Source organism: Artibeus jamaicensis, unplaced genomic scaffold (genome assembly GCF_021234435.1).
Source record: "Artibeus jamaicensis isolate MK-2021 breed Jamaican fruit bat unplaced genomic scaffold, CSHL_Jam_final scaffold_1964, whole genome shotgun sequence".
Taxonomy (NCBI): Eukaryota; Metazoa; Chordata; class Mammalia; order Chiroptera; family Phyllostomidae; genus Artibeus; species Artibeus jamaicensis.
Genome location: NW_026522030.1, coordinates 4,963,623 through 4,990,443, shown reverse-complemented (window position 1 = coordinate 4,990,443; position 26,821 = coordinate 4,963,623). Strand labels below are relative to the sequence as shown.

The 26,821-nt window shown below is 42.9% G+C and overlaps 1 protein-coding gene across 2 annotated transcripts in view; it reads right to left on the bottom strand.

Moving 5' to 3' along the window:
- The window catches only part of ASTN2 (astrotactin 2), an 817,144-nt gene that overhangs the window by 134,367 nt on the left and 655,956 nt on the right, over nucleotides 1–26,821 (bottom strand). For both annotated transcript variants that reach the window (XM_037154714.2, XM_037154715.2), the window contains exons 18-19: nucleotides 15,843–15,976; nucleotides 14,155–14,303 (exon numbers count right to left, since the gene is read on the bottom strand). In XM_037154714.2, coding sequence (XP_037010609.2) covers nucleotides 14,155–14,303; nucleotides 15,843–15,976 — 283 coding nt within the window. The remainder of the gene's footprint in view (nucleotides 1–14,154; nucleotides 14,304–15,842; nucleotides 15,977–26,821) is intronic.

Here is a 26,821-nt window from a genome sequence, read left to right as displayed (position 1 = left end):
GAAGAAGAGCTGGAGATCAGCCTGGCCATTGTGGAATAAAGGGTAATTACAGTGGGGCCCATGCTTGTTCTCTCATAAGCTGGTCTTTCTTCATGGTTGATTATAACCAAATCCCCTCTTTTCAGGGCACTCTGCCCTTACCTTTTCCTACTGGGCTAGGTGTGGCCAGATCAGGGCAGGGCAATTGAATTATCCCAGAGGAGTCTGAGGTCTGGTAAACACAACTCCTTGATCTCCTCCCAAATGACTCCTGGGATGTACCCAGAATCTCTCCATTGGGAAGCAGGACAGGATGACTCAAGGGGAGGGAAGTTAATTCCAAGAAGTTGTTGAAGACTGGGAGTGGGGTTTGTGGACAGATCCAACCTGGACACTCCTAAGAGCACATGGTATGGGAACTGATGCTGGGCTGGCAGCCAAGAGATCCTGCCCATGTGCTAGCCCAATCTTACTGACCAGGAGAATGAGGGGTAGCGACTTGACTTCTGAGATTCAGGTTCTTCATCTGAATTGAGGGGGCTAGCTTAACTGATCTATAGGGATCGTGTAAGTATGGTGTTTTAGGAGTCTGGAAGTGTGTAACCTAGTGGGCTACTTCTGAGCCTCAGCTTCTGCTTTTGTGAAAGTGAGAATATCAACAGTGACTTCATCATAGAGTTACTGCTGGATTAAATGAGCTTATCACTCCACCACTGCTGGGTTCGTTCAGTGCACCCCTTTAGTGGCTACCCATTGGGCTTCTGCTGTGCACCAAACTTTGCTAGGAGGGGATGTACAAACAAATACAGTGATGAACCAGAGAGACATACACTCACAGAGCTAGAAGCCTTGGGGGGAATAGAGCAAACACTCAAAAATAAAAGCAATTTTTAAAAAAGACATTTGTGTTATTATTCAACAGTCAGCTCAACACCTCTGCCCTTGTTATGAGCAAACAGCAGACAAAGATAGCCCAAGACACGGTGAAAAACTCTCAAAGAAAGGTGTTCTTGGACCCTGGCCAAGGTTAGAGATGTCACATAGTTCAAATATCTACAGGGGTGAAGCAAGTAATGCAAATTAATGCAGTGAGTTGGATGTCAGACAACCTGGAACAGAGGAACTACGACAAACTAGAGCTCGCATGTGTTCTCTAAAGTGGGTAGCTGCTGCTCACCTCTGCTACCTACTACTTCCATCTGGGGATGTGAGTCTGAGATTGCTGGAACCTAATCTTTTTCAGCCAGGAATCTAGAATTTCATGTAAAAATAGTCCATATTTCAACTTAGTCCAACTTGTTAAAAAGATTAAATACACTATGTAGCCATTGGTTTCCTACCTCTAGCTTATGGACAATTCTTACAGATAAGTAATTGTGTCTATTTTCAAAGAGGAAGGTAAGGACAAAGAAAAAGGATGTGGGATTATTGTATGTCTCCCATATGCCGGGTATCCCACATACACCATGCGCTGTTTTATTTACTGTTCACAGTAATGCTGGGAAGTGTTGGTGGTTAGTCCTCATCTTTGCCCCCTAATACATTCACATATGGGGCATGTGTTTTGAGAGACACTGGTACAGACATATAAGATTCTGGCAAAATGAGGAAAATTAAACAGAGGGGCAGAACTAGAGGCAGGGAAACCTGGTGAAAAAAGTTACATTGGAAATATCTAGAGTACCCTCGTAGAGAGGTAAAAGAGGGCAGATTCAAGGTATGAGGGAGAAGTAATTTACAAAGATTTTTTAAGAGTCAATCAGAAATGTCTTAGAGGGAAATCCTACTTCCCTCTCACCTTCCACATCTGAGGGAGAAGGGAGGGACCTGATGGCTGTATAATCAGCCCTGCGTATCCATAGTTTCCGCATCCACAGAGGCAACCAACCACAGACTGAAAATACTGGGGAAATAATGTCATGTTGCTGCTGACATGTACTCTACAGTTAGGCCTATGAGGGCCATGTCTGATGAACATGTACAGGATTTTCTCTTCATTTTCTAAATGCTACAGTGTAACAAAGATTTACATAGTATTTACATTGTATTAGGTATAAGTAATCTAAAAATGATTTCAAGTATATGGGAGGATGTACAAAGGCTATATGTGTATACTATACCGTTTTACATAAGGGACTTAAGTACTGGCAATTTTGGTATCTGTGAGGGTCCTGAAACCAACCCCCACCCCAATTCCATAGATATGGAGAAACTGGAGGAACTGTACCTGTTTTCTTATCTTTGCTTTTCACCTTGAGGCTCTTTGATGCTTCTGCTTAGTCCTTTGTCAGCCATCTGTCCAGCTGGGCAATGGAAGCTGGACCTAGGTCTACATATTGGACCTCAGATTATAGACTGGGCTACCCAGTCTAAGCCATGATGCTACACAGAATCATTTCTTAGAGAATTGAAGTTTTGCAGAAAAGACCACTCGGCCATTCTAGATTCCCAAATCTAAGAGCTTCTTGCCACTGGCTGGCATTACACTGGCAATACAAAATGGAAAATAATGTAGACTAAAGAGTCAGCGGACCCAAATTCAATTCATGACCCCACTCTTCTTAGAAGTGTGACCTTCAACCAAACACTTCCCAAAACTGCCCTTCAAATTCTCTCATCTGTAAAATGGAGATGATAATTATCTCCTACTTAGAAGGATTAATTTGTGAATAAAGTGAGATAATAGGTTCAAAGGTCCTTCAATTAATCTTCCACAGAGCAGCCAGGGTGATCAAAGTTTTTATCTTCAGCATCCCTTAAATATCACCCTAACCTCCGCCCTTCTGTGGTCCTTTCCTGCAGCCACCACTGCCCTTTTATTTCATAAGGCCACTGCTTATGCTCATCCCTCTCCCTGACATACTCTCCACTCTCACCCACCCCTCAGCCCTCACTGCATCTCACCAGTTCCTGCTCACACTTCATGTCTTTACCTACTACATGCCTGGCATTCTGCTAGGCACTGGGGATAGAGTGATGAAAAGGACGGACGCAACTCCACCTTGGAGGGGCTAATAATTTAGTGAGTCCAGCAAATGCTCTACCTATCTCCCCCCAAACCAAAGTGCATTCATCAAAACTGCAATAAGTGCTACCAAGGGAGTGCTCAATTCTATAAATCCACAGGATCAATGAGAGGCCAAATCTAATCTAAAGATTCAGATAAGTGACATTTGACCTGGGACCTGAGTTTATAAACCCACGTACGAGAGAAAACTGGTGATATCAAGAGTAGATAAAAGGATGGAAAAGAAGGCAATGACAATAATTCATAACTTTGTAGGCTATGTCAATTTTTTCCACTTAGAAGATTTATGAAAAGCTCCCAAAGGGTTTAAATTAGGCAAGGGATACTTATAAGTCAGATATATATTAATCAAATATTTATTGCATATCCAAGGTATTCCAGGCACTGGATATAATCAAAAGTTATATTTTGAAGGGTAACTGTGGCTATAGAACTGAGAATGAAAAGGGGTAAAAAGTGGCTGACTGAAAAGTAATTGCAAGGTGATTGCAAGAGATGAATGCCAGCTTAGACTAAACAAATGAGAATAGAAATAAAGGAGAAGATTTATGAGACAATGTTGTATGTCAGTTATAGCTTAATAACACTGGAAGAGAAGGGATAATGGAAATCAAAACAAAATAACTTGGTTATGAATTGAATATGAGGATCAACAACAGAAAAAAGCTAATGAACTTTGGGGTTCTGTTCCAAGGAACAGAATTCATAGTAGTACCATTTATAGAGGGAGTAAATAAACACTTGGATAGAAGCATGTTTATGGGGATATGGTAACACGTTTAGTTTTGGATGTGCTGAGTTTGAATTGCTTGTGAGACATCAGATTGCACATGAATATAGTCGGTTGGACGTGGGTGGAGAACTGAGAAAAATGGAGTAGAAATATAAACGTCAGGGCAGAGAATATATTGATTGCCACCATGGGAAAAGATGTGGTGGCACACAAAGAGTTTAAATTGAGAAAAAAAGAAGATACAAGACTAACATCTAAGGAGCCATAAGAGTTAAAGAACAGATGGAAAGACCCAACAAGGGAGGCTGAGCTGGAGAGGCAGATGGTGGTAAACCAGGGTGGTGTGGTGTCAAAGAAACCAAGAGAAGCAAAGGTTTCAGAAGAGAATGGTTAGCCCTGAAGAACGCTTGAAGGTATCTTGTAAGTTTGTAACAAACTTGACCTCCAGTGACTTGATGGAGGTCACAGGTGTGTATGGAGATAAAATGTTAATAAGTTGGTAGGAGCAGGAGACAGTAAAATAAGCTGAGAAATGAATAGAAAATGGAGAAATGAAGTCAGCCACTAAAGACTTGACTTTTGAAAGTTTATAAAGAAGAGAGAAATCATTATGGTGGTGGGAGATGAAATGTTTTTTCTTTGTTTTAAAAAGGAATACTCATGAGTATATTTAAATGATGATAAAAATAATCCACTAAAGAAGGAGAGATTAAATATATACAATGTAGGAAGATAACTGATAGGCAAAGTTTCCTGAGAATTCAGGAAGGTATACAAAACAGTGCAAAACAGACTTTAATGTTATTGGGAAGGAAGAGTACCACCTACTTAAGGGAAGGGAAAGAGTGTGCATACAAAAGCATACAGACTTAAAATGGTTACATAGTGAAGTTGAACTACTCTTGTACTACTTTGCAGTGAATGATACCACAAGGCTAACTGCTGAGAAAGAAGGAAGGGTAGGGTTTTAGGTGTTCAATGACAATGAAGAAGAAAGTAAATGGATAAGCCTGATAGGATCACTGGGAAAGTCTATTTGACTGGTGATCTATTGGTGTCCAGTGCTCTCAGCTGTGTGCTTCTCTGCAGCTGACTGTCTGCACTGGCACAGGAGAAGATGGAGAGCTGCATGCATCCAAGTGTCTGGGCAACTGAAGGGCAGGAAGGCAAGGGAGATCGGGAAGCTGTTAACAGTGATTAAAATATGAAGCAAGGACTCCACAGTGTTGTCTTAGTCCATTTGGGCCTCTGTAACAAAACACCACATACTGACTGGTGATATCAAGGGACTGGAAGTCCTATTGAATTGAAATATGCACAGCAGGAGTGGGAGATCAATACAACTGACAGGATAAAAGATTATGATCAGAGAATGAGATGTTGGAACTAATAGTTTTTGATGGGACAACATCATAATGACCAAGTCCAGGGTGTGACCTGCGATTGGTGGCTGAGGGGAAGTGAAGGAAAGTCCCCTGGAATTGAGCAGAGTAAGGAAATGAGAGAGTGGACTGTTGGACAGGGCCTCCAGGTGGACTTGAACTCACCTGCTGTGATGACAAGGGCACAGATGGAGAGGAAGCTCTGAACCAACAGTTTAGGTACTTAGATAATCAGTTTCAATTGAGGCAAGATTCGATAAAGTCTGGATTGTATTTTACATTACCTTTTGAGGAATGACTGTGTTTCATGAACATAAAGCAGGATGCATTTATACTGACAAAGTCTTTGGATGGAAGGCAGGCACTCTCCTACTGTAATTCTTCCCTGGCCTGGAAGGAGGTTCTGGAGGATGCAGAGGAAAAGGAAACGTTCCTTCTCTTGGCATCTGTAATGGGCATCTGCCTCAAAGGTCATGCATGGCAACAGGTGGCAGCAGAAAGGAAGTGAGACCTGAAGAGCAGTTTTTTTCAGCCAAAAAGGTGAGCTCCACATGGAGGCTGGTAGTCTTGAGCATGAGGGCTTGATCAGTATGATTAATTACAGGGACCAGAATCTCAATTAGTCACCTCGCTTCCTCTTAAGTAGCCTCTACTGACCCCAATAGACTGAGTTAGGAAACCTTATGCTGTGCTCTTACAGCATCTGAATTAGCTCAAAAAGCTATCATGCTACAGAGTAATTCCTTGCTGAATTATATCTCTCTCCTACTAGACCACAAGCTTGATGAGGACAGGAATCATGCCTGTCTTGTTACCAGGCCTTGCTCAGCATGTTCTGCAGTGTCAGGACCATAGTAAGAGCTCTATACACATTAATGGCATGAATGAGTATGCTTTGTGAACCGTAATAAGAAAATGCTCTGTGATAGAGAAGGCAGGTTGGATGGCATGGGGGAAGGGAGAGAATTAAGATCCTCCAAGTACCTTTTTCCCTTTGGAGGTCCTTGCCTTTAGAAGCCTCTCACCCGAGGAGCAGCTGGAGTGACAGAAACATTTTCTGAGGACCTAAGATCAGTTCCAGATGTTTGCAGTCATGTCGGTTTGTACCTCACCCTGTAAAACATATTTTCCTCACCACCCCGCCTCCACTCTGGCTGAGGGAGTGGGGCCCAGTCTCCAATGACATCACCTCCCTCAAGCTGGTCCAGCACAGGCAGACAGCAGGCGGGTGAGGGCCCCTCCAGCTTCTTAGACAAAGCGTAGGGTTCAGCCATGGCCCGTGCTGCTTGAGAAGCTGTGCATAATTTCCACAGGGTTTCATGCACAGCTCCCAGGTCATCGGTCCCTCACAGCTTCTGCTGCCACCATCCATCCTCTCAGCTCCTGGGGGAAGCACCGTGTTGCTGTCCCTCCCCTTAAATTATTCCCCACACAAATTTACCTCCATAACTGCTCCCCTTCACTTGAGAAGGTCTTCAGTCAAAAGTTTAAGATGGGATAGTGGGCCGGGGGTGTCTTTTCAGTTGTAAATTAGACTTAATGGAAACAAGGAGAAAGAGGAGATAAAATGGGGATGGGGTGGTTAGAGATGTGCTCTGATCATTCTGGACATGACTCGTGACCTAGCTTTAAATGAGTCTACATGAGCAACTTACACCTGAGCCAGCCTAGAAAGACAAAAACAAGAACAGATAGACTGTGACATGGGCAGAAGGTGACACGAAGTGAAAAAGACAAAAGAAGAGACAGAGAGAAAGATTCAAAGAGACACACAAAGAAATAAAAAGAAGGAGGTGGTGGCAAGTCAGGAAAGGGTAGAGGAAGAAAGAGAGACAAGAGTTGAAAACTGGCAGCAGAGAAGCCTGGTGCTGATCATCTGGGGAGCAGACCATGCGGCTCCCAGATGCCAGGACAGAGAGGGGCACTGACCAGCTCCAGATGTTGCTGCCTTTCGTGAGGAGGGTGGGGAGACAGTGGGGAGTCCAACAGAGCCAGCTGGCCTCCCATCCCTGAACCAAACAAGCTAAAGCTTGGAATCCCGTGATGAGAGAAAGAAATCTCTGATTTTTAAAAGGTTAAGAAAATCCAGCAGATGATGAAGAAAATGCAGAGGAGTGCAGTGGGAGATAATGATGTTGGCTAAGACCCTTCCTTTTCTTGTCTTCATTCTTCTGATCCTTCCAAGGAAGAAACTGAGCCCCAGTCCTTCTGCTTCCTCAGCCTTTTGCTCCATAGGTCAAACAAGAGATGTGGAATCATTAAACCTGAAGGTCCTTCTCTTCTGAGCTTTAGGGGTTCTCAGAAGCTGGCGTATATAAAAGCAGTGATGACAAAGAAGCAAGGGGTATGAAAGGCTACATTCCTTACTAGGTCAGAGCCCTTTAGCTGGCATCAGGTGGCTGTATATCCCATCCTGTCCCCTAATTTCCATCTGCCTCTCAGTTTATTCTCAACCACAGCCAACCACATGAGGGGCAATAGGACTGGTAGAGAGAAGTTTGGACTTAGTGGGGAGAGTGGGTCAAGAAACCGGAGCCCCTCTTCCAGCTCCAACCTTTCCACTCAGTCATCATGTGTGTACTGTCTGGACAAGTCCCTCCCCTTCCTCAGCCTTTTCCTCTGTAGGTCAAACAGGAGATTTGGAGTCTTAAATCTGCTTGTGCCTCAGCCCCCTTCTTATTCCCACCTTCCTGCATCTACCCCTGCCCAAGAGGCTGAAATCCATGCCAACTGCTCTGATGAGGCCACACAAAAGAACCAAATGTCTGTTTTTAATACTGATGACAGATTAGCGTGTGGGAAATTTAGCCACCCCTCAAAACAAGCCTCATTCTGCTCCAAGCAAATGGAACAGGAGGGTACTTATGCTTCAATTTCCCAGCAGGGTCACAGAACCAACAAACCCATGGCTTCTCTAAGGAAACAAAAAGGGGTTGCAGGCAGGGGAAGTATACAAGGAGACAGCCTAAGCATTTCAGCAGCTAGTTCAAAAGGGTGTTGAACAGATGGTAGCCATAAAGTGTGCCTGTGTGTATATGTGTGTGTGAGAGAAAGAGAGGGAGAGAATTGTGTAGGCATGTATATCTGTGCACATGTACACGTGAGCTCACAAATAAATAAACAATCCCAGCGCTGCATTCGGCTGCCAGCAAAAATCCAGAGAGATCACAGGAGAAAGGCCACATTTCCCTATTCTGGCCTCACCTGGCCAAATGTGTGAGTAATCCTAATTCTCTATCCAAAACAAGTCTTAAGCCTTATTTTGTTGTTTTCTTCCTAACATGTAACTATCCTTTTCCTCTTTTTAACTCATGAAAATGAAAAGCAATTAAAATTTATTAGTAACTATTATGTGTCAAGAACTGTGCTACATTCGACTTTCAACGTGGCTTGTGAAGTAGGTGGTATTTGCCCTGTTCCACAGGGAGGGAGACAGAGATCTGGAAAGGATGTTGACTGGCCCTAGATTTCTCAGTGAGATATGGTGAAAACTGAAAGCAGAAGCCAGGTTTTCTCAAGTCCATAGTCCTTCATTAGGCTTATACGCTCCAAGAAAAAACTCAATCAAATGAGCTGAAATCTTCCATTTTCAGCCAGGTTCAGTTTCCAGATGGTTGAGATGTTGGAAATGCAGCATAGAGGCAAAGACACGAGTTTTTTGCTTCATTTTCCACCTATAGCATCAATTCATCATCACATTTTAGAAGGCCTACTATGTACTCAGGTAGTCTCTAAAAATGCACAAGACACTATAGCACTCAAGGAATTAATGTCAGATTTGAAAAGTTAAGAAATGTACATGTCTACCCATATAAAATTCAATCCAAGGAACATGGAACACCTATGCATATTGGGCACAGTGGGAAGATCCCAAATTACAGACCCCAAGAGTCAGTATCTTATTTCTTTAAAGATAACTGCCCACTGAAATACCGGGTAGTGGGGAGAATGAATGTCAAGTTGCATAAGGAAGGATTAGAAGAACCTTGAAAGATGAAGCAAATACTGTGTCATTACCTTCAAACTTCTGAATGGTAGCAGGAAAGAAGAGGTAACATCTATGTGAGATGATTCCAGGCCACTAACTAAAAAAAAAGCAAGTTTTACCTGTGTTTAAAAAAAATGTAAAGGAACTCTTGGGTCAGAGCAACTGGTGTTTGGACTATGGAGAGGATGAATCTTGGATTTCCATTTCTGGACTAGATGGAGAAACGAGGACTAGAATTACTTACCCTACTGTCTACAACATGAAGAAATTCTTTAAAAATAAAAGAAATGTACATAATACAAGTTTTCAAACTGGAACTCAAGCAGCAAAGACAGAAATCCTAAATGATAAAAAGCACATTATGTGAACCCTAAAACTTCCTCAAATTACTGTCTTTAGAGAGTTTCCAGGCGAATGTACAGAGAGAAGGGTGCCTGGTAGATTCCCTTAACTGAGAAGACAGAGTTTTCAGTCCCAGAGATCCAAGTGACTAGAGTTTCTAGGGTACAGTAAGGAAAAGGAGAAAGCTGTACAAAGAGGAAATTAAAGAGATCTGTGGAGGGTCCCCTAACCATATTCGGCGGAATTGTGATAGATGAATGTATGTGAGGAACCAACCAATTTAGGAAGATTCGATGAAACAGTGCCAGTGCTCATACATGGGCCAGAATTAGTGTCTGTTCCTACCAGCAACACTGAAAAATCTCATCATTTGTGGGCCATTGTATAGAGGACATAGAAGAGTCTGGCCTCGGTAGTAGGAATAATTAGCCCTAGACTAAACACTGCTCTGGTTCAGTTCTACCTAACAAATCTTAAAAGCAAGATCCAAAAAATCAAACTGTTTCCAAGTAAATGTTTCCAAGAACAGAGTTCAAAAATACAGGGTGGGGAAAAGTAGGTTTACAGTTATGAGTATGTAAAACGTAGTTTATTCTTGTATTATTATTTTCCATACAAACCACTGTAAACCTACTTTTGCCCCACTGTATATTTATTTATAGGAATAAAAATATTCAGCAACCAGCAAGACAAAAATCACAATGTCTGGCATTCAATCAAAAATCATCTAACATATAAAGAAGCAGGAAAATGCAACCCATGATGAGGAGAAAAATCATTGCATTTAAACTGATCCAGAACTGACACAGATGTTAGAATGAGCAAACATTAACACAGTTATCACTCTGTTCCATATGCTGAAAATGTTAAAATATGCAATATAATAAGAAAACACAAACTGAATTAAAGGTGAAAATTACAAAGTCTGAATTTTTTTTACATTTCATTCACTAGATGAGATTAACAATTGATTAGACTTTAAGGATGATATTGAAGATGTAGCACTAGAAACTATCTAAAATGAAACAAAGAAAGAAGTTTTGTAAATGAAACAAGGTCAACTTCATGTGGCTAACTACATATGCGATTGGAGTCACTAAAGGAGAAAACGGAAGAAGAGAGAAAAAATATTAAAAAAAAATAATGCCTCTAAATTTTCCAAATTGTGAAGAAACTGTAAACTTACTCACAGATCCAAGAAGCTCAATGGACTGCAAGCACAATACATGGTAAATTTGCTCAACACCATCAATAAGGAGAAAGTCTTAGAAGCAACCAGATAAACAAAGATAGGAATATAGGTAGATTTCTTATTGGGAAAATGTAAATAAAGAACCAGAGGAGCAACACTTTAAAATTATGTTTTTAATCTGTCAATTAAGAATTCTGTACCCAGAAACACTACCGTACAAAAAGAAAGCAGGAAAAATTTATCACTAACAGACCTGAAATAAAAGAAATAGTAAAAGACAATGTTCAGGCAGAAGGACAATGAAACCAGATATATAAAATAAATAAAAATATGGATATAAAAAACATAAAAGGAAATAAATAAAGAGTACCAAAAATGGTAACTACATTAATAAATATATTAAATTATTTCCTTATTGTATGAATATATTTCTAAGACAGTTTACTATGTATGGAAAAATAATAACAATGAATTATGGAATGTAAAACATAAACACCAGTTAAATGCACAACAGAGAAAAAGGCTTGGAGGGGAGAAAACAAAGCACACTATATGATAAGGTTCCTACGATGTATACAAAAGTTGTGCAACAGCACTTGAAGGCACACTGCGATGTGTTACACATGCATGTACACCTAAAGTACCACTAAAATAACAAAGGATGCGTACAGCTTATAAATCAACAAAGGAGATAAAATGGAATCCTAAAACTACTCAATCCAAAAGATTTAAAAAAAGAAAGGGAACAAACAAAGATGGAACAACAGAAAACAAAGAGCAAAGATGATACATTTAAACCTTACCCCAATATCATATTAAATATAAATGGTCTAAATACACCAATTTAAAGATAACTATGTCAGATTACATTTTTAAAGAAAAGACCCAACTATATGCTGTCTTACAAGAAACACATTTTAAGTGTAATGTCATTAATGATATAAAAGTAAAAGAAGGGGAAATGGTAGGCCATTCTAACAATAATCAGAAGGAAGCTGGAGTATTTATATAAATATCAAACAAAGTCGATTTTAGAGCAAAAAATATTACAGGAATACAGGTGACCATTTCTGGATGATAAAGGGATCCATTCATCAAGAGGATATAACAATTCTAAATGTTTCTACATCTAATAACAGCCCCTGGTACTCCACTTAGGGCATGGACAGTATGTAGGTGGCCTGAATAAGGGCAGGTTCTTTAGCTTCTCCAAAATAAAGTCGTTTCTCCCCTTCCAGTCTGCGGCAACATGAGGCCTCCTCCTCTTGTCTATCCCCCACCCCCACAGCTCCCTCCCAGTGATGACAGGCAGCTGGGGGGAAGTAGGGGCACTGTCTCCCTCCACAAAACCCCTGTACATACCTGGGGTGTGTTACCTTCAACAAGCTCAGAACACTTACATTAGCCTACACCTAGGCAAAATCATCCATCACAAAGCCTATTTATAATAAAGTGTTGGATATTTTATGTAATTTATTATACATATCAGTTTTACATCATTGTAAATTTGAAAAAGTGTAAGTTGAACATCATAAATTGGGGACCATCTGTAATTCTGGGCCTGGAGCTTTTCTTAAAGATTTTAACTACTACTTTAATTCTTTAATATCTATGGGGTTATTTGGGTTATCTATTTCTTATTGAGTTGATCTTTGGTAGCTTATGGATTTCAAGGAACTTGTACATTTCATGTAAGTTATAAAATTTACTGGCGAAAAGTTGTTCATGACTTTCTACTATTTTCTATTCTGGAATTTATAGTGATATCACTCTCTCATTCTTGATATCAGTGTTTTTGTCTCATCTCTTTTTCTGATCAATATGGCTAAAGGGTTATGTAATTTATATTCTCAAAGAATCAGCTTTGGTTTCATCTGTTTTCCTCATTTTTTATTCCATTGGTTTCTGTCCTAATCTTTCTTATTTCCTTCCAATTATGTCCATGGACACAGAAAACTAAATAAACATTTCTAATTAAAACAACACAGAGCAAAAACCCCTCGGCAAACTGGCATTTAGTGTCCCACTGAACGTGGGACGTTACCTGAAGGAGGAGCACTGTGCTGGGAGGGCAATGGGCCTGGTTGGAAAGCCTGGCTCTGCCACCTACTACTGGCTGTGGGAATTGGGGACAGTCACAACCTCTCTGGGACACATTTATTGGATCATGAAACAAGACTGGTACTCAATCATTCAGAGGGTGATATTAGCAAAACGGCAGCATAGAAATTTCTAGCACTCATTTCCACTCCCCACCTCCTCTAACCATCTCACCATGCCCCAGAAAGATGCACTTGAATAATACATGCCCAAAAATACTTTCACAAGAACTAAGGTTTCCAGGTGAAGGGTTATAGTATCCAGATAAAGTGTAAAAATAAGAAAATGTGAGGAGTGTAGGAAAGAGAAATTCAAATTATTCCCATAACCTCTCTCCCAAGCCTGGGCAGCCCAGTGCGGAGAGAGAGACCCTCCCTGTGAAAGATGGAGAGAGAAGTGAGCACCCAACTTCACCGAAGACCCCCGAGCAGCCCACCCTAGCACCGGGCTGACCCCCATGGCTGTAGGTGGCTTCTCCATGGGTGAGGCTCCTGTGAACCCAAGTCCCTGCCTCACCCCAGGGGCTGCTGACTCTCGCAGCCCCAGAAGCTCCCATGGCACCAGGCTCCCAGCGGACTCCCACAAACGCAGGGCCCAACCTCCCCTGGTGCCTTCCAGCTCCCAGGTCCTCAGGCGGCTACTATGGCCTAGTCTGCTACTCAGCCCTGGCTCCAAACAAGCACCCTTGAGCCTCGGCTCTTGGCTGGGCCCAACACCAGGCTAACTACCACAGATCCAGGCTTTTGACCCAACTTAGCACCAGGGCAGCCAGCACCCATGGACACCTGAACACCAAGCCTGCCCCCATGGCCCCAGCTGCAAGACCAGCTCCCATGGACCCAGGCCCCCAACTTGCCCTAGAGCCAGACCTACCTGGGCAGACCCAACCTCCAGGATGATAGCTTCTCAGCTGTGTCCAACATTTAGAAGAGCTTAGACAGCACTCTCGGTTGCAACCAAATGTAACACTTGGGTCCTAAGGGCCACTTCACTCATCTTCTCCTGCATGTCTGAATCCTTTCCAAATTCCTCCTCCCCAGCACTAAAGACAGCTACCTCAGTACTCTCACTAGAGAAGGCATTTCTTTGAATTTCTTAACCTCAGTCCCAGAGATAATATATTTACAGAAAAGGTCAAATCCTCTTCTGAATTAACTATTTGATATATGACTTTGAGGATCCAACTCAGAGAATTAGTTCTTTCCAAATACAATTTGCTATCTTTCCCTTCTGAAATCATACCAAAAAGCACACAGGTGTGGGTACCAGGTGACAATCACCAAGCGATGAAACCTCCCAATGCCTTCTCAGGTCAGATGACACCCAGTCACCAGAGGCATTAAAATCCCCAGTTTCCCTCCTTTATCCCATTAGCCTGACACTGGGGAAAATCATGAGCTTTCTCCTTACCTGTGTAGAGGTCTGTATCTGTGTATTCATCCACTTTTTTGTGCTGCAGAATATAATCAGACACCTTGGTCCCGATAGCTGGCTGAACATCCACCCACTCCAGGGTGACCACGGTGCTGGAGGGCTCCACTGTTGGGGACAGCCGCAGCCTAGAGGGAGTGACAGAGAAGGGTGTTTGTTTGTCAGCCGAAATGGGCTGAGCCCCAAAAGAGTCGCATGTGTCAAGATTAAAAGCATGGGATTCAGCCTGGGTTCAAACCCTGATTCAACCCACCACACCACCACCTTGTACGAACTTGGGAGGTTGTTAGAGCCCTTGCGATCTCCATTCCTTGGTCCATAAAATGGTACTAAGAAGAGCTACCTTTCAGAATCAATTTGGAATCCAGTAAATTAACCCAAGCACACAAAATGTGCTTATGGAAAGTTTATTAGTTTTCTATGTATTTAAACTATATTCTTAATGATGCCTCCTTGTCAATTCAATTGGCAGCACTTTCAAACACAGTAGCTTTCAACCCCTTGGCCATTTTTAATTCTCTAATATATCCATAACTCTTTAATATTCTGAAATCAATATTCCCTCACAGAGGACAGGAATTCTGGTAAATCCTTTTATGAAGCAAAAAAATAATAATAAAATAACAGAATAATTAAAGGTTAAAACTGGAAGGCTCTTGAGAGAGAGGGAAGTGTAATTTCCCCAGCTGACGGATGGGGAGAGTAAGGCCCAGAAAAGGGAAATGATGGGCACCAAGTCACACAGCTAGTCGGGCACAGAACCATGATGGTAACTTTGCCTGTCCTCAGTCCAGTTTCCCTCTGTCTTGCCAGTATGCCACACTATCTCTATAATGTCATTCTCTTCACCCTTCTGAGGGGTGTTAAGGGACTCTGGTTCCCCAACATCAGCTCCTGCTCGGCTCATCTATGTCCCTTGCACCACTCTCCCTCTCGGTCACAGTCCGCACCGATGCTGACCTTCCTCGATTTCCTCAGGGTGGACTTCCTGTATCAGACATTCACATGTGCTCTTCCTTTCCCCAAAATGCAACTCTTGCCCCCCATCCAAGCTTCCCTGACAACCTCCCTCACCTCTAACTAAAGCAGCCCCACATAACTCCCTCCATTAGCCCCTCTTTGTTTTTATTAATTTTTTAACTGTATATTATTTTCCTGTTTTGGCTTTGACACCTGTCCCCTTTACTCAACAGTCAGCTCCCTAAGTTCACAGACTGTGCCTGATTCATTTACTGATGAATTCCCCAGTGTCTGACATACAGCAGGTGTTCAAAAATTATTCATGGAAGGAATGAGTAAAACAAAGTTTCTTAGAGAAGGTTCTATACTTTCTTGATCTCAGAAGCCCCAGTGTCCAACACGGGAACCACCGAAGCATCAGTCAGTGCCATGGGAACCTTGGCTGAATGGAAGAGTCAAGGAAGTAATGATGGACCAGGTGATATCACTGCAACAGCACAATGCTGAAGTATCAGTGTCTACCCTTGAGCCAGTTGCTGTCCTACCAAAGTTCCTAGCTTTCTTAAAGAAAGAGGCAGGGCTCAGAGACTGCAGTGAACTCTTGATGCACCCTGAGAACAGAAGCAAGTCATAGCTTGGACTAGCAGGACAGGAATGTGAGTCCATGGAAAGGGGTGGCCAAAGGAGGAGGGGCCATACATACGTACACCGGCTGTGGGAGGGGGCTGCAGTTGGGGAGCCCACTGGCATCAAAGGCGCTGAGGTCACACCTGCACCAGTCATCAATCACGTCCCCTTTTCCTGAACACCAGTAGGAGCTCATCAGTGCACTCTTGAAGGCCTGCAATGGAAGAAGACAGAAGAAATGATGATGACCATGGTGGAGAGACTGAAAGTGAAGATGCCAGTGGCTGTGATAGTAGCTGGCCGAAAATTAAGAGCAACCCTCCTAGGCACAGGACATTATTTGGCATCCAAATCCCTACCTGGCACTCTTCCACCAGGTTTTCCCATTCTGAGCCATTCTCTACCCAATAAGCCAGAATGATTGTGGAGCCAGGATAGTAACAGCACCCACTGAGAACCTCCTCTGGGCCTGGCACTGCACCTGCCTTCACTTATTTCATCTTCACCACCACACACAATAGTTCTATATCAGTGTAATTATCATTGTTATCATTTCACATTCTGCAAATTGGAAAACTGAGTCACAAAGGAGGTAAGTAACTTGCCTGAGGTTCAAAGCTAATAAGAAAGGTGCTGGGATCTGATCCAAGACTGTCTGGCTCCAGACCTTGTCTTCTTAAACATCCTGCTACACTGCTTGGTGTAGAAGTCTGACCTCCCTGCTTAGAAACCTTCAGAGGCTCCCCATGGCCATCAGATAGAGTCACAACTCCCTGCTCTAGTTCCTGAGCACCTGCCCAGGCTCATTTGTTACCACTCCTCTGACATTCCTCTGCACGCTACCATCCACCTTCCTGCAACCACAAATGTTTGCATCAGCAGTGAATTCCTGCTCATGTAAAGTATGCTCTAAATCAGGAGGCAGCAAATTGTTTCTGTAAAGGCCCAGCCAGTAAATATTTTTGGCTTTGTGGCTAGGTAGCCTCTGCCACAGCTACTTAATTGTGCCTTTGCAGTACAAATGCAACACAAGCAATACTTTAAATAAATGGGCATGATTGTGTTCTGATAAAACTTTATTTACGAAGAGAGGCAACTGGCTAAACTTGGCTTGAGTGCCATAGTTTGATGACCTTTGTTCTCAATGATAATTAATGTTCTATTTAATTGCAATATGCTTCATGACCTTTTGTTGGAACATTCTTTTCTCTCTGTTGGAATTTTGCCCACCCCCCCCCCACCTCTTTTCTAGCCCCTTGTACTCCTAGAATTTACTCTTTTGGTCTAAAGTGGTACATTCCTTTTTCTGGGGACCCCACTTTGGCTTTCTTCAGACTGGGACCCTCCTACTCTCCTGGCCACCATTACACACTAGATCACACCCACCCACCACACTCCCTTGCTTGCGTCACCCAACCCATTCTGGTCTTGCCAAGGTCATGGGCCACGCCTAATTCCCGTTAGTGTTCTCACAGGACAGAACGCAGTCATTCGGTCAATATTCACTGAATAAATGAATGGGCACGAAAACACTAATCAGGAGGCCCAGGCTCCGATGTGCTTCATGCTTTAGTCACCCCATTTACACTGACATTTCAAGGCCCTGGGGATTCAGAGTGTTTCGCAGCTCCTTTTGGAAACATAGGGCATCCAGAGAATGCTGATCTCACACCTTTGCCAGGTAACAAACTACACGCTTCCTTTCTTACTTTTTATTTGTACTTTCTGTACACTTTTTAAATAAAAGTTTCACACTGCCTACCACCAAGGACACCTGATTACGCAGGTGTCAGTTTTTCCATTCTACATTGTTCCAAAGACTGCGATACAACCTGTATGAGTGAAGTGAGTTGGGGTCTGCCTACCCAGCTACCCAGAACACAGATCTGGAAGGAGAAGGTGTGTATAAGAATGCTGCTGTGTGACCCCTTCACATGTCTCCCCATGCTAATGACGGGGAGGCTCCGATTACTCCTGCCGTGTGCTCTTCCCCCTATCCTTTCTTAGGGTGTGAACAAATGATTTAATTTCTCTTGAATTAAGAGTAGTAACCCAAACAAATAAAGAGAACTATAATAAAAGTGAATGCTCCCAGAACACCCAATTACAGACTAAGGTGCTTTAAAGGCATTACGAAATGTAATCCTCCCAACTGTACTGAGATACAGATATTATGATCCTCATTTACAGTTGAGAGAACCAGGAATCAGCACAATGAAGCAATTTTCCCCAGAGCACACAGCAAGTACATGGTGGAAGCAGAATTCCAGGCCAGATCTCTGACTTCCATGCTCAGATCTTTTTTATTTAACCCTACAAGCCAGTGGAATAACCCTAAGTAGGAATGCCAGATTTAGCAAATAAAAATAGGATGCTCAGTTAAATTTGAATTTAAGATAAACAACAACTTTTATAAATATACCCCACCCTATGTTTGCATACCAAGTATGTGAGCCAGGGTCTGGCATATAGTTAATAGCACTGTTCCTAACGCAAGTCAGAACCTATGCTGGAAACAGATATCTGTTCTCCTATCAGCATCCGAGTGGGCATTTTTCTGAGGACAGAAACCAGATGGGATGGCATGAAGTCATGGTGACTGACAGACTGTTTTCTCCCTCCATTTGCAGGTTTCCCCCTTGCTGAAATTAACATGCACAACTGCTCATGACTCGATTCTCTAACATCTCCAGCCAGCAGGAAGGGCTTAATTACCATAATGGTGCAATCCAGGGCCATCGGTGAAAGTGACGCAGATGGTAAGTGATTGCCTTAGACCCCGGCAAGGGGAGGAGAGAGAACATCCTGTTTTGTTTGTGTATGTGTTTTTGGGTTTTGCATGTGTGTGTATGTGTGTTCTGTAATCAATAGTCATTTGAGCTTGTGGAAAACAAAACAGAAAAATCTCTCTGGACTTCGTGAGTTTCACCATCCAAGCAGCTCTTGGGAAGAAATCCTGTCTGTGAGTCTCCACATCCAGTGGCTCTTTCCCAAATCTTGAGGAACAGCATGGGGACTGGTGCGATGGCCAGGCAAACCCTGGACAGGACACAAACACACCCTGATAAAAGGCCTACATCAAACGGGGAGCCCCAGCAAGGCAGCAGAAGCCAGCACTGTGTCAGCGAAAGATCACTCCTTCTTTACGTCTTCAGTCCTTGCAACACTCCATTCTGAATCCAATTAGCTCTCAGGGGAAAACAATCATAGAATGTTCCAGCTTCAAGGGCTCTGTAAATCATCTAATCTAATGCATTCTACCAATGCAGATACAGTGGCTCAGAAAGACTCCATGGCTGGTCCAAGGTAATAGAGCAACTTTGTGATGAAATGACTCTTCCTCCTTTTAATCCTCAAAATTATCCTTTGAGATGGGAGTCATGTCCATTCGCAGTGAGAACTTGAACTGAAGTCCATCTGATTCCTGGCACTTTTGACTTTCCCAGGTCGCACAGGAACAATAAATGCCAAGATTTCATCCAAAACATCCTTTTCAGCTGCTCGGCTTGAATCATGTGCTTATGTGTTGTTTGTGTGTGTGTCTGTGTGTGTTCTCTGAGGGAGATGAAACCTTACACTGGAGGCATTGTTGACTCCTGGCTTTTGAATAAGTAAAGGGAGTTAAGAAACAAATCCTCTACTTAATACAGGGCTAAGGGCTATATTTGCATGACCATTGGTTTTCATAACAAAGAAGGTTTGCATTTCCACTACTTGTAAAGGCTTCCAACTTCTGGCTAATTAGCTAGCAAACCAAGCTGGGCAGGAGGAGGAAACAGCCACAAAAATGTTAAGCAATCAAAATAAACTAGAATTTATTTTTCACTCTATTGTTACTTTCGTATTTGAACTTGGATAAATTATTCCTCTCTTTAAGCCTCAATTTCTCCATCTGCAAAATGAGGACACAGAAGACATATTTTTGAAGATTTAATTAAGTTTAATAAACATTCACTGCAAACCACGTGCTGTCTAAATTCTAAGAAAGGAGATGAAAAGCCCCAGTTGCTGACTTCAAAGGACTCGGCGTTTAATAGTGAAGACAAACACAATTACAATTAATATGGTTCAAGTGCTGTGAAGTAATAATATACACAAGAGGCTGGGAGATAGAAAGGAAATGGCTCTTCTAGTTCTGAGAATTTTGACAATGTCTTAGGAATCTTAAACTATAAGTAAACATTCCATATTTCATTAAGGTACTTGGGACCATCTATATAGAATGTCATGAATTAAATTTCATACTCTATGTTTCCAGTAAGTGTACTTTTTACACTAAAAATTATACTCTGGGTTGACACCAAGTCAGTTATTTTTGATATCAAGATGGTTCTGGTCTGTCTGACCAAAATGATGGCCCGAAGTCCTTACTCACAGCTTAAAGGATTTTATTATCTCCACAAGACTGGTGTGATGACTGCCCAACCCATTGCACTTGAGGTGAAAAACCTTCTAGAGACAAAATAACTACTACCTTTTTCACCTCTGGCTCCCTTTTAGTGCCTGACACAGTACCCAGCAGACAACCAGTCAGTCAGTATTTGTTGAATTGAACTAAAAGTTCAGAAAGAAGGCTGAATGAAAGAAACCGATATACAAATGATTAAAAGCCAAGAGAATGTGTATCTGAGATCCTCTTCTTCCCCTAAATTACTTGTATCTCCAATGTCAGTAAACAGCACACCCATCAGTTTGGTGTCTTGAGCCAAAAAACAGAGGGTCAGCCCGGGCTCCTCCCTTTTCTCATAACGTCCCCAAACCAATTTCTCTTCCCTGGCCCCACAGCTGTTTCCCTGGTACATACAGGTCAGCAACTCCTCTTCTTTAGGCAATTGTCACAGCCTCTGGCCTGGCCTTCCAGCTGCAGTGCCCCCTTTCCCAGCTTCCTAAAACACGATTGCTTGCTTATTCCACCCCTTTGCTTGGGCGCCTTCGAAAGTTCCACCACCACCTGAATACCTCCCATTCTTTACCCTGACTTTCAAAGTCCTTCATTGTTCATCCTGTGGCTCATCTTCCATCTTCTTCTTCTTGTGCCCACTCTGATCCAGACATATATCTTCTTATAGTAATGCATTGTCTCATACCAAGCCTTTTGTCATGTTCTGCCTCCCATCTAAAATGCCTATTCTGCACTTGTTTCTCCTTGCTGAACTCCAGAAAACTTGTCTCCCAGGACCCAGCCACACTTGGGAGGTTTTGTCTCTCCCTCCTCTCATTTCATTTTTTGCACATTTCACATTTCCTTGCAACTTGCTTATTGATGGGCCCTTTTTGCTTATCATACTGTGAACTGTTTTAGGCCAAGGTACTATATCGCTTTATCTCCATGTCCCCAGCTGCAGGCAAGAGCCAACACATAGTAGGGTCCCAAAAATATGTGTTGAATTCCAGACACAAATAATAGGATGCTCTGCCAGGGGTTAAGCTCATGCACTTGCTGTTGTTTCTCTCTTCTAGCAAAAGTGATGACAAAAAAGCAATTGGCCACCACAAAAAGACTCAATTTCCATGAAGCCATTGAAATGGGGTTTGGGGTGGGGTATAGACGTGGAATCCCTTTTGAAGACATTTAAGATTATTGCTCGGAGAGTGAGTTGATAGTTTTTGCTAAGAAAGTGTTTGAAGGTCTAAAAATAAGAACCTCCTAGAATACTAGAGAGAGATGGAGGGGAAGGAAGTGGTTGACATCCTAGCTTTGTAGGGAAACTAATTCCTAAGTCCATGATGACCACATGTTTGATTGGTCAGGAGGAACTGGGATTGATGAGAACAGGAAGGACTGAAAAGGATATTGTAGCAGTGCTTTGCAGAGGCAGACATAGTCCAGCCTAAACGTCTGGGACAGGACCTACCTGAGCCACCTGCCATTCAGTCATCAGCATAGCCTGTAGTAATGACTGCAGGAGGTGCCAGTCACTGATTTCCCTGGTAGTTAAAGGAGGTGGAGACCAGGGACTGGAGCCCCCACTCTTTGGGAATGGAATAACAAATGCTGATGTGCCCTAACAATGAGGAGGTTGTAACTGGTCATCTTGTTACAAACTAATGCCTGCATAAATAAGCAGCAGTAGGAGAACACATCTGGGGAGGGAAGTAGGTAATGTTAATTGACTTAAGTTTTCTTTTTCCCCAAACAGAGCAGACAGGCAAGTGTGGTGACCTTAAAACATAACCCTAAATATCTTTGACATGTCTTTCATCATGAGGTGGAATCTAGGTTCCCTCCCCTTGAGTCTGGGCTCTATAATTGCTTGAACAAGAACAACAACCAAAAAAACCCCAAAATGTTGCCACTTTAATTTCTGGGTCCAGACCTTAGGACACTGGCAACTTCTACATGTCTCTTGGGATGCTTGTTCTTTGAACCTAAACACCATGTTGTGAGGAAGTCCAGCCACATGGAGAGGCCACATGTAGGTATTCCAGCCAACAGACCAAGCTGAGGTCCTAGCCAGTGGTCATCTGCTGGACATGTGAACGGGGAAGCCTTTGAGATGGCTCCAGCCAAAGCCACCAAACTGACTTGCAACCACATGAGAGAGCTGAGTAAGAACTGCCCAGCTCAGTGTACTCAGTCCAGTCAGCCCCCAAAATGACAGAGAGAATAATCAAATAATCACTGCTGTTTTAATGGAGTTGGGGCTGGGACAATGATATAGCAATAAATGCCTGGAACAGCAGGTTATTCACGGCTGAACAATGCTAAAAGATTGCTTGGAGGATGTAGCAACTGAGGGGAAGCTGAGCAAAGGATAGTAAAAACCTCAAGTTCATGCATATCCCAGGAGATGGGGAGCTCTGAAGTGCATAAATGCATACTCATCATTACAGGTTCCTGCCACTTCAGATCCAGAAGAGTCCTGAAAGGCAAATACTGTCCCCCGCAACTTCGCAAACAAAGAAGCCCAAAGAGGAGAAGGGACTTCTGTCCACGTTTATACCATAAGAATCTGGCAGAAACCAACCAAAATTTTCATACCAACTAACATTCACTGCATGAGGCTGCCTATCTTCAATCTGGCTTTAAGCCACTAATCTGCTGTGCTGTTGGAGAAGAAATACACATGATAACAACATTTACTGAGAGTGTGCTAAGCATGCTAATATACATTATGTCATTAAATCCTGCCAACAGACTTATGAGTCAGGTTCTGCTGAAACCATCCCCTTCCTGCAGATGTGGAAACTGAGGTTCCAAGGGTAAAAAAACCCTGCTCAGTCACCCAGTTAAAAAGTGGAAGAACAGCCCTGGCTGGTATAGCTCAGTGGATTGAGTGTGGGCTGAAAACTAAAGGGTCACCAGTTCAATTCCTAGTCATGACAAATGCCTTGGTTGTGGGCCAGGTCCCCAGTGGGGGCCACGTGAGAGTTGAACACACATTGATATTTCTCTCCCTCTCTTTTTCCCTCCCTTCCCTTCTCTCTAAAAATAAATAAATAAAATTCAGAGAAATAAATACACTTTATTCTTAAAAAAAGAAAAGTGGGAGCCCAAGAACTTGAACTCAGGTCATCAGATCCTGAGGCCCATTCTCGCAGCCACTCACATCATGAGCAATAGTCTCACTAACTGGAGGGTACAAGTAATAGCGTCTAACTGCACGTTTGATTGGTCAGCAGGGACTGGGACTGAGGGGCTAGGATATGAAGAGGGCAGCGCAGCAGAGCTCAGGCAGAGGCAGGAGCAGTGGCTACTCTGGGTGCTCACTGCAAGCCAGGCGCTGTCCTCTCCATGCTTTGTGTGTCCACTCCTGACAACGACCCAACGTACTTCATGTATATTAACTCACTTAATTTCCCCAACAACCTGTGAGGAAGGTATGGTGATGATGTCCCTTTTACATTTGTGTCCAGGGTCACAGAGCTAGTAAGGGGCACCATCAGGATTTGAACCCAGGCTCCAGATTTGATCTGGCTCTAGAGCCGGTGCTCTGCTCTGAAATACAAAAACTCCAAATAAACACTCTGATGGAGACAATTCATTTTTACAAAATGTAACTTACACTGCTGATTCCCCCTGCCTTCAGCATGCATTGGGGTTTTTCACTGTGCCCACGGGAATGGACCATTGGAAATGCCACAGTTAATTGCCATTTTTGTAGGTCAAATGTCAGCGACTGCATATGGTTCAATATACTAGAAGCCAGAGGAGTGAATAAAATCCCAGAAGAGCAGGATAGAGAGCATGAAAAGAGTAGAGGGACTGACATAGGAAAAATCCCAGGGCACTCAAACATTTTCTGACTAACTTGCTGTGTGACCTCAGTAAGTCCCTCACCGGCACCTGTAATTTCTTCAATTGGACATTTAGTCCAGAGCATTGCTGGTTCTGATCACTTTCTGATGTGTCCTAGATTTTGCTTTTTCTCAAAGCTGCTCATAATTTTCCCTCCTGGAATCCTTCAAAAATTCCTGCCCAGCAAGGGGTGGAAGAGAGGGATGAACAGGTGGGACACAGAGGATTTTAGGGTGATGAAACTATTCTGCATGATACTATCATGGTGGACACACATCATTATGCATGTGCCAAAGCTCACAGAATGCACACCTAGAGTGAACCCTCAAATAAACCACCACTTGGAGGGATAAAGGTGTGTCATCAATTGTAATGAACTCTGCGGTGGGATGTTGATGGCGGAGGGTCGGTGTGTGTGTTTGGTGGGGGGAGTGCAGGGGGTATATAAGAATGTGATACTTAACAGTCAGATTTTTAAAAAAATAAACAGGGTTGACCACTTTAATCTCTTCTTTTTGGAGCATTAGTGGTGGTCACAAGATAGTGGACAGTAGTGGCTTCTAACTCAGGGAACAGTCTCTCTCTCTCTCTCTCCACCCCCCCTTTCTTTCTTCTTTTATCTATTTCACATCCCAAACCTTAATAAGGTATAAAACCGTCAAAACACTATGTCATACATCTGAAACTAATATACTATCATATGCCAATTATACCTTAACACAGAAATTTTAAAGTAAACAAATAAACTCAGTCTTGCCTGAAGCCTAAAACTGTTCTCAAAGCCTAAAACTACTCTAAAAAATAAAGCCTTTTTAATTGCCAGCCAACACTCTCTCTGTAGAGGAGGTCACACAGATGCCAAGCATGACACTGATGGTTTTGAAGGAAGGGAAGAGTGGCCTAAAGCGATGAAACACTTATTAGCACCTCCTTACTCTAGGCCTGGTGCTGAGGCATCTGTTAGCTCCTGTGAGCCTCTTAGCAACCTGTGTAGCAGCAACTCTTGCTGTCCATAGTACTCGTCACAGATGAACAAGTGCGGGGTCACAGAATAGACAACACTGGCTCAGGGTCCCCCAGATATAACACATTGAAGGGTCTCTAACTCCAAGCCCAAGCTTTGTCCCTTGACCTCCCTTGCCTCATGCCTTATCTTCAGCCTCAGAGTCAGACCTCCCCTCACCCCCGATCACAAGGCCATACACCTAACTGGCAAGGACCCATTTCCTATATGAGAAATTGTGCAGCTTAATCTATGGCTCTATAAATCACATAAACGACACCTAATTTCCTCTGTCAGGATGAACTTAGTTTTCAAACCATTTTACCATGAATGATGAGAGCCTGACAGAACAGCTTGTTAATCTGGATGATGGGGGGAAGACATTTAGAGCCAGCCAAACCCCCGCTCTCACCACACTTACCTCTGCTAATGAAAAAATATTAGAGAAATAAATGCACAACCCACCGAGACGCTCCTGCATGGGGCTCTGTCAGCTGTCTGTTTCACAAGATGCTCAGACACAAGATGATAGGGTTATATGATCCTCAGGCAAGGAGCTATTTTTCTCATCAGTTCACCCCATATTGCAGCTCTCATCCATCTCATGTAGAAGATGAAGTGCTAGGTTTTAATGCATTAACAATAACATGAGCATTTTTTTAGCATATATATGCCAGACACAAGGCTCAGTGTTTGCCATGAAGAGAGTCAATTCATTCCCACAGCAACACTGCGTACTCCTAGCACTCCCATTATACAGCGGATGAGACTGGGGCCCCAGTGAGTTTGGGTCCTTTCTTATGCCACATAGCCAGTATCTGGCAGAGCGAAATTTGAACTCAAGGTCTTCAAATTCCAAAGCCCAAAGCTTCACCACTACGAGCTAATTTAATCCTCATAGGAAGCCTGTAAATTAGGTTGCATTACCTCCCTGCAGTGTTTGAAAAAGTTAAAATTTAGAAAAGTCTGGCACTTGTGTGATCCACTGACATGAACTATGTCACGAATCTATGATAATTCAGAGTTAGCACTCTAACACAAGCCTGATTCCAAAGGCTGAATCCTCTTCTCTGCCCTGGTCATTTTTCCTACATGATGAAGACAGGTAGGAATTGAGGTACATGACAGTCTCAGGAGGAGAAAGGGTGCCCAGTTAACTTTGTTCTGGTCAGTCCCAACTCCTTATACCCACGAACACTGCAAAGTGTGTTTCCAGAGACAGGAGTTCAATGGGATATTAACTGATTTGAGTTTAAAAAAACTGGAGGTAGGGTGGGGCAGTGGTCAAATAAATGTAAAAGATGAGATAAAACAAAACCAAAATAGATTGTTCCATGTAGAACTTTCAGAGCCATTTATATGCTAATGGTCACCAGGAAGCCCTAAGAAGGTAATGTATAAAACGCAGCATTTCCCAAATATACCAGTACTCGTCCCTGGAATTTTACCCCCATATAGCACCTGAGGATCTGGCACTCTGCAGAGTTTTCTCCAGGTTGCGTTAATCCAGATTCTATGCTGAATACACAGGCTGGCTCTGCCAGCCAAGAGCTACTCAGGAAAGAGAGCTCATGCCAGCTCTGCCAGTAATTGTGCAGTGCTGGCCAAGTCAGCCTTCCTCTCATGGACTTGGTTATCTCATCTGTAAAATAAGGGTGTTGAATGTTCTTAGGTCTGAGGCCCTGAACTTCTGGCAACACCATACGTGCAAGAAGTACATGGAGCTCCCACTGGTGCTGCCCAACTTCTGCTGAATCTTACCAAGGCAGCCAGCACAGGTGCCTGCTCTGGCTTCAAACGAGACCCTGGGTTACCCT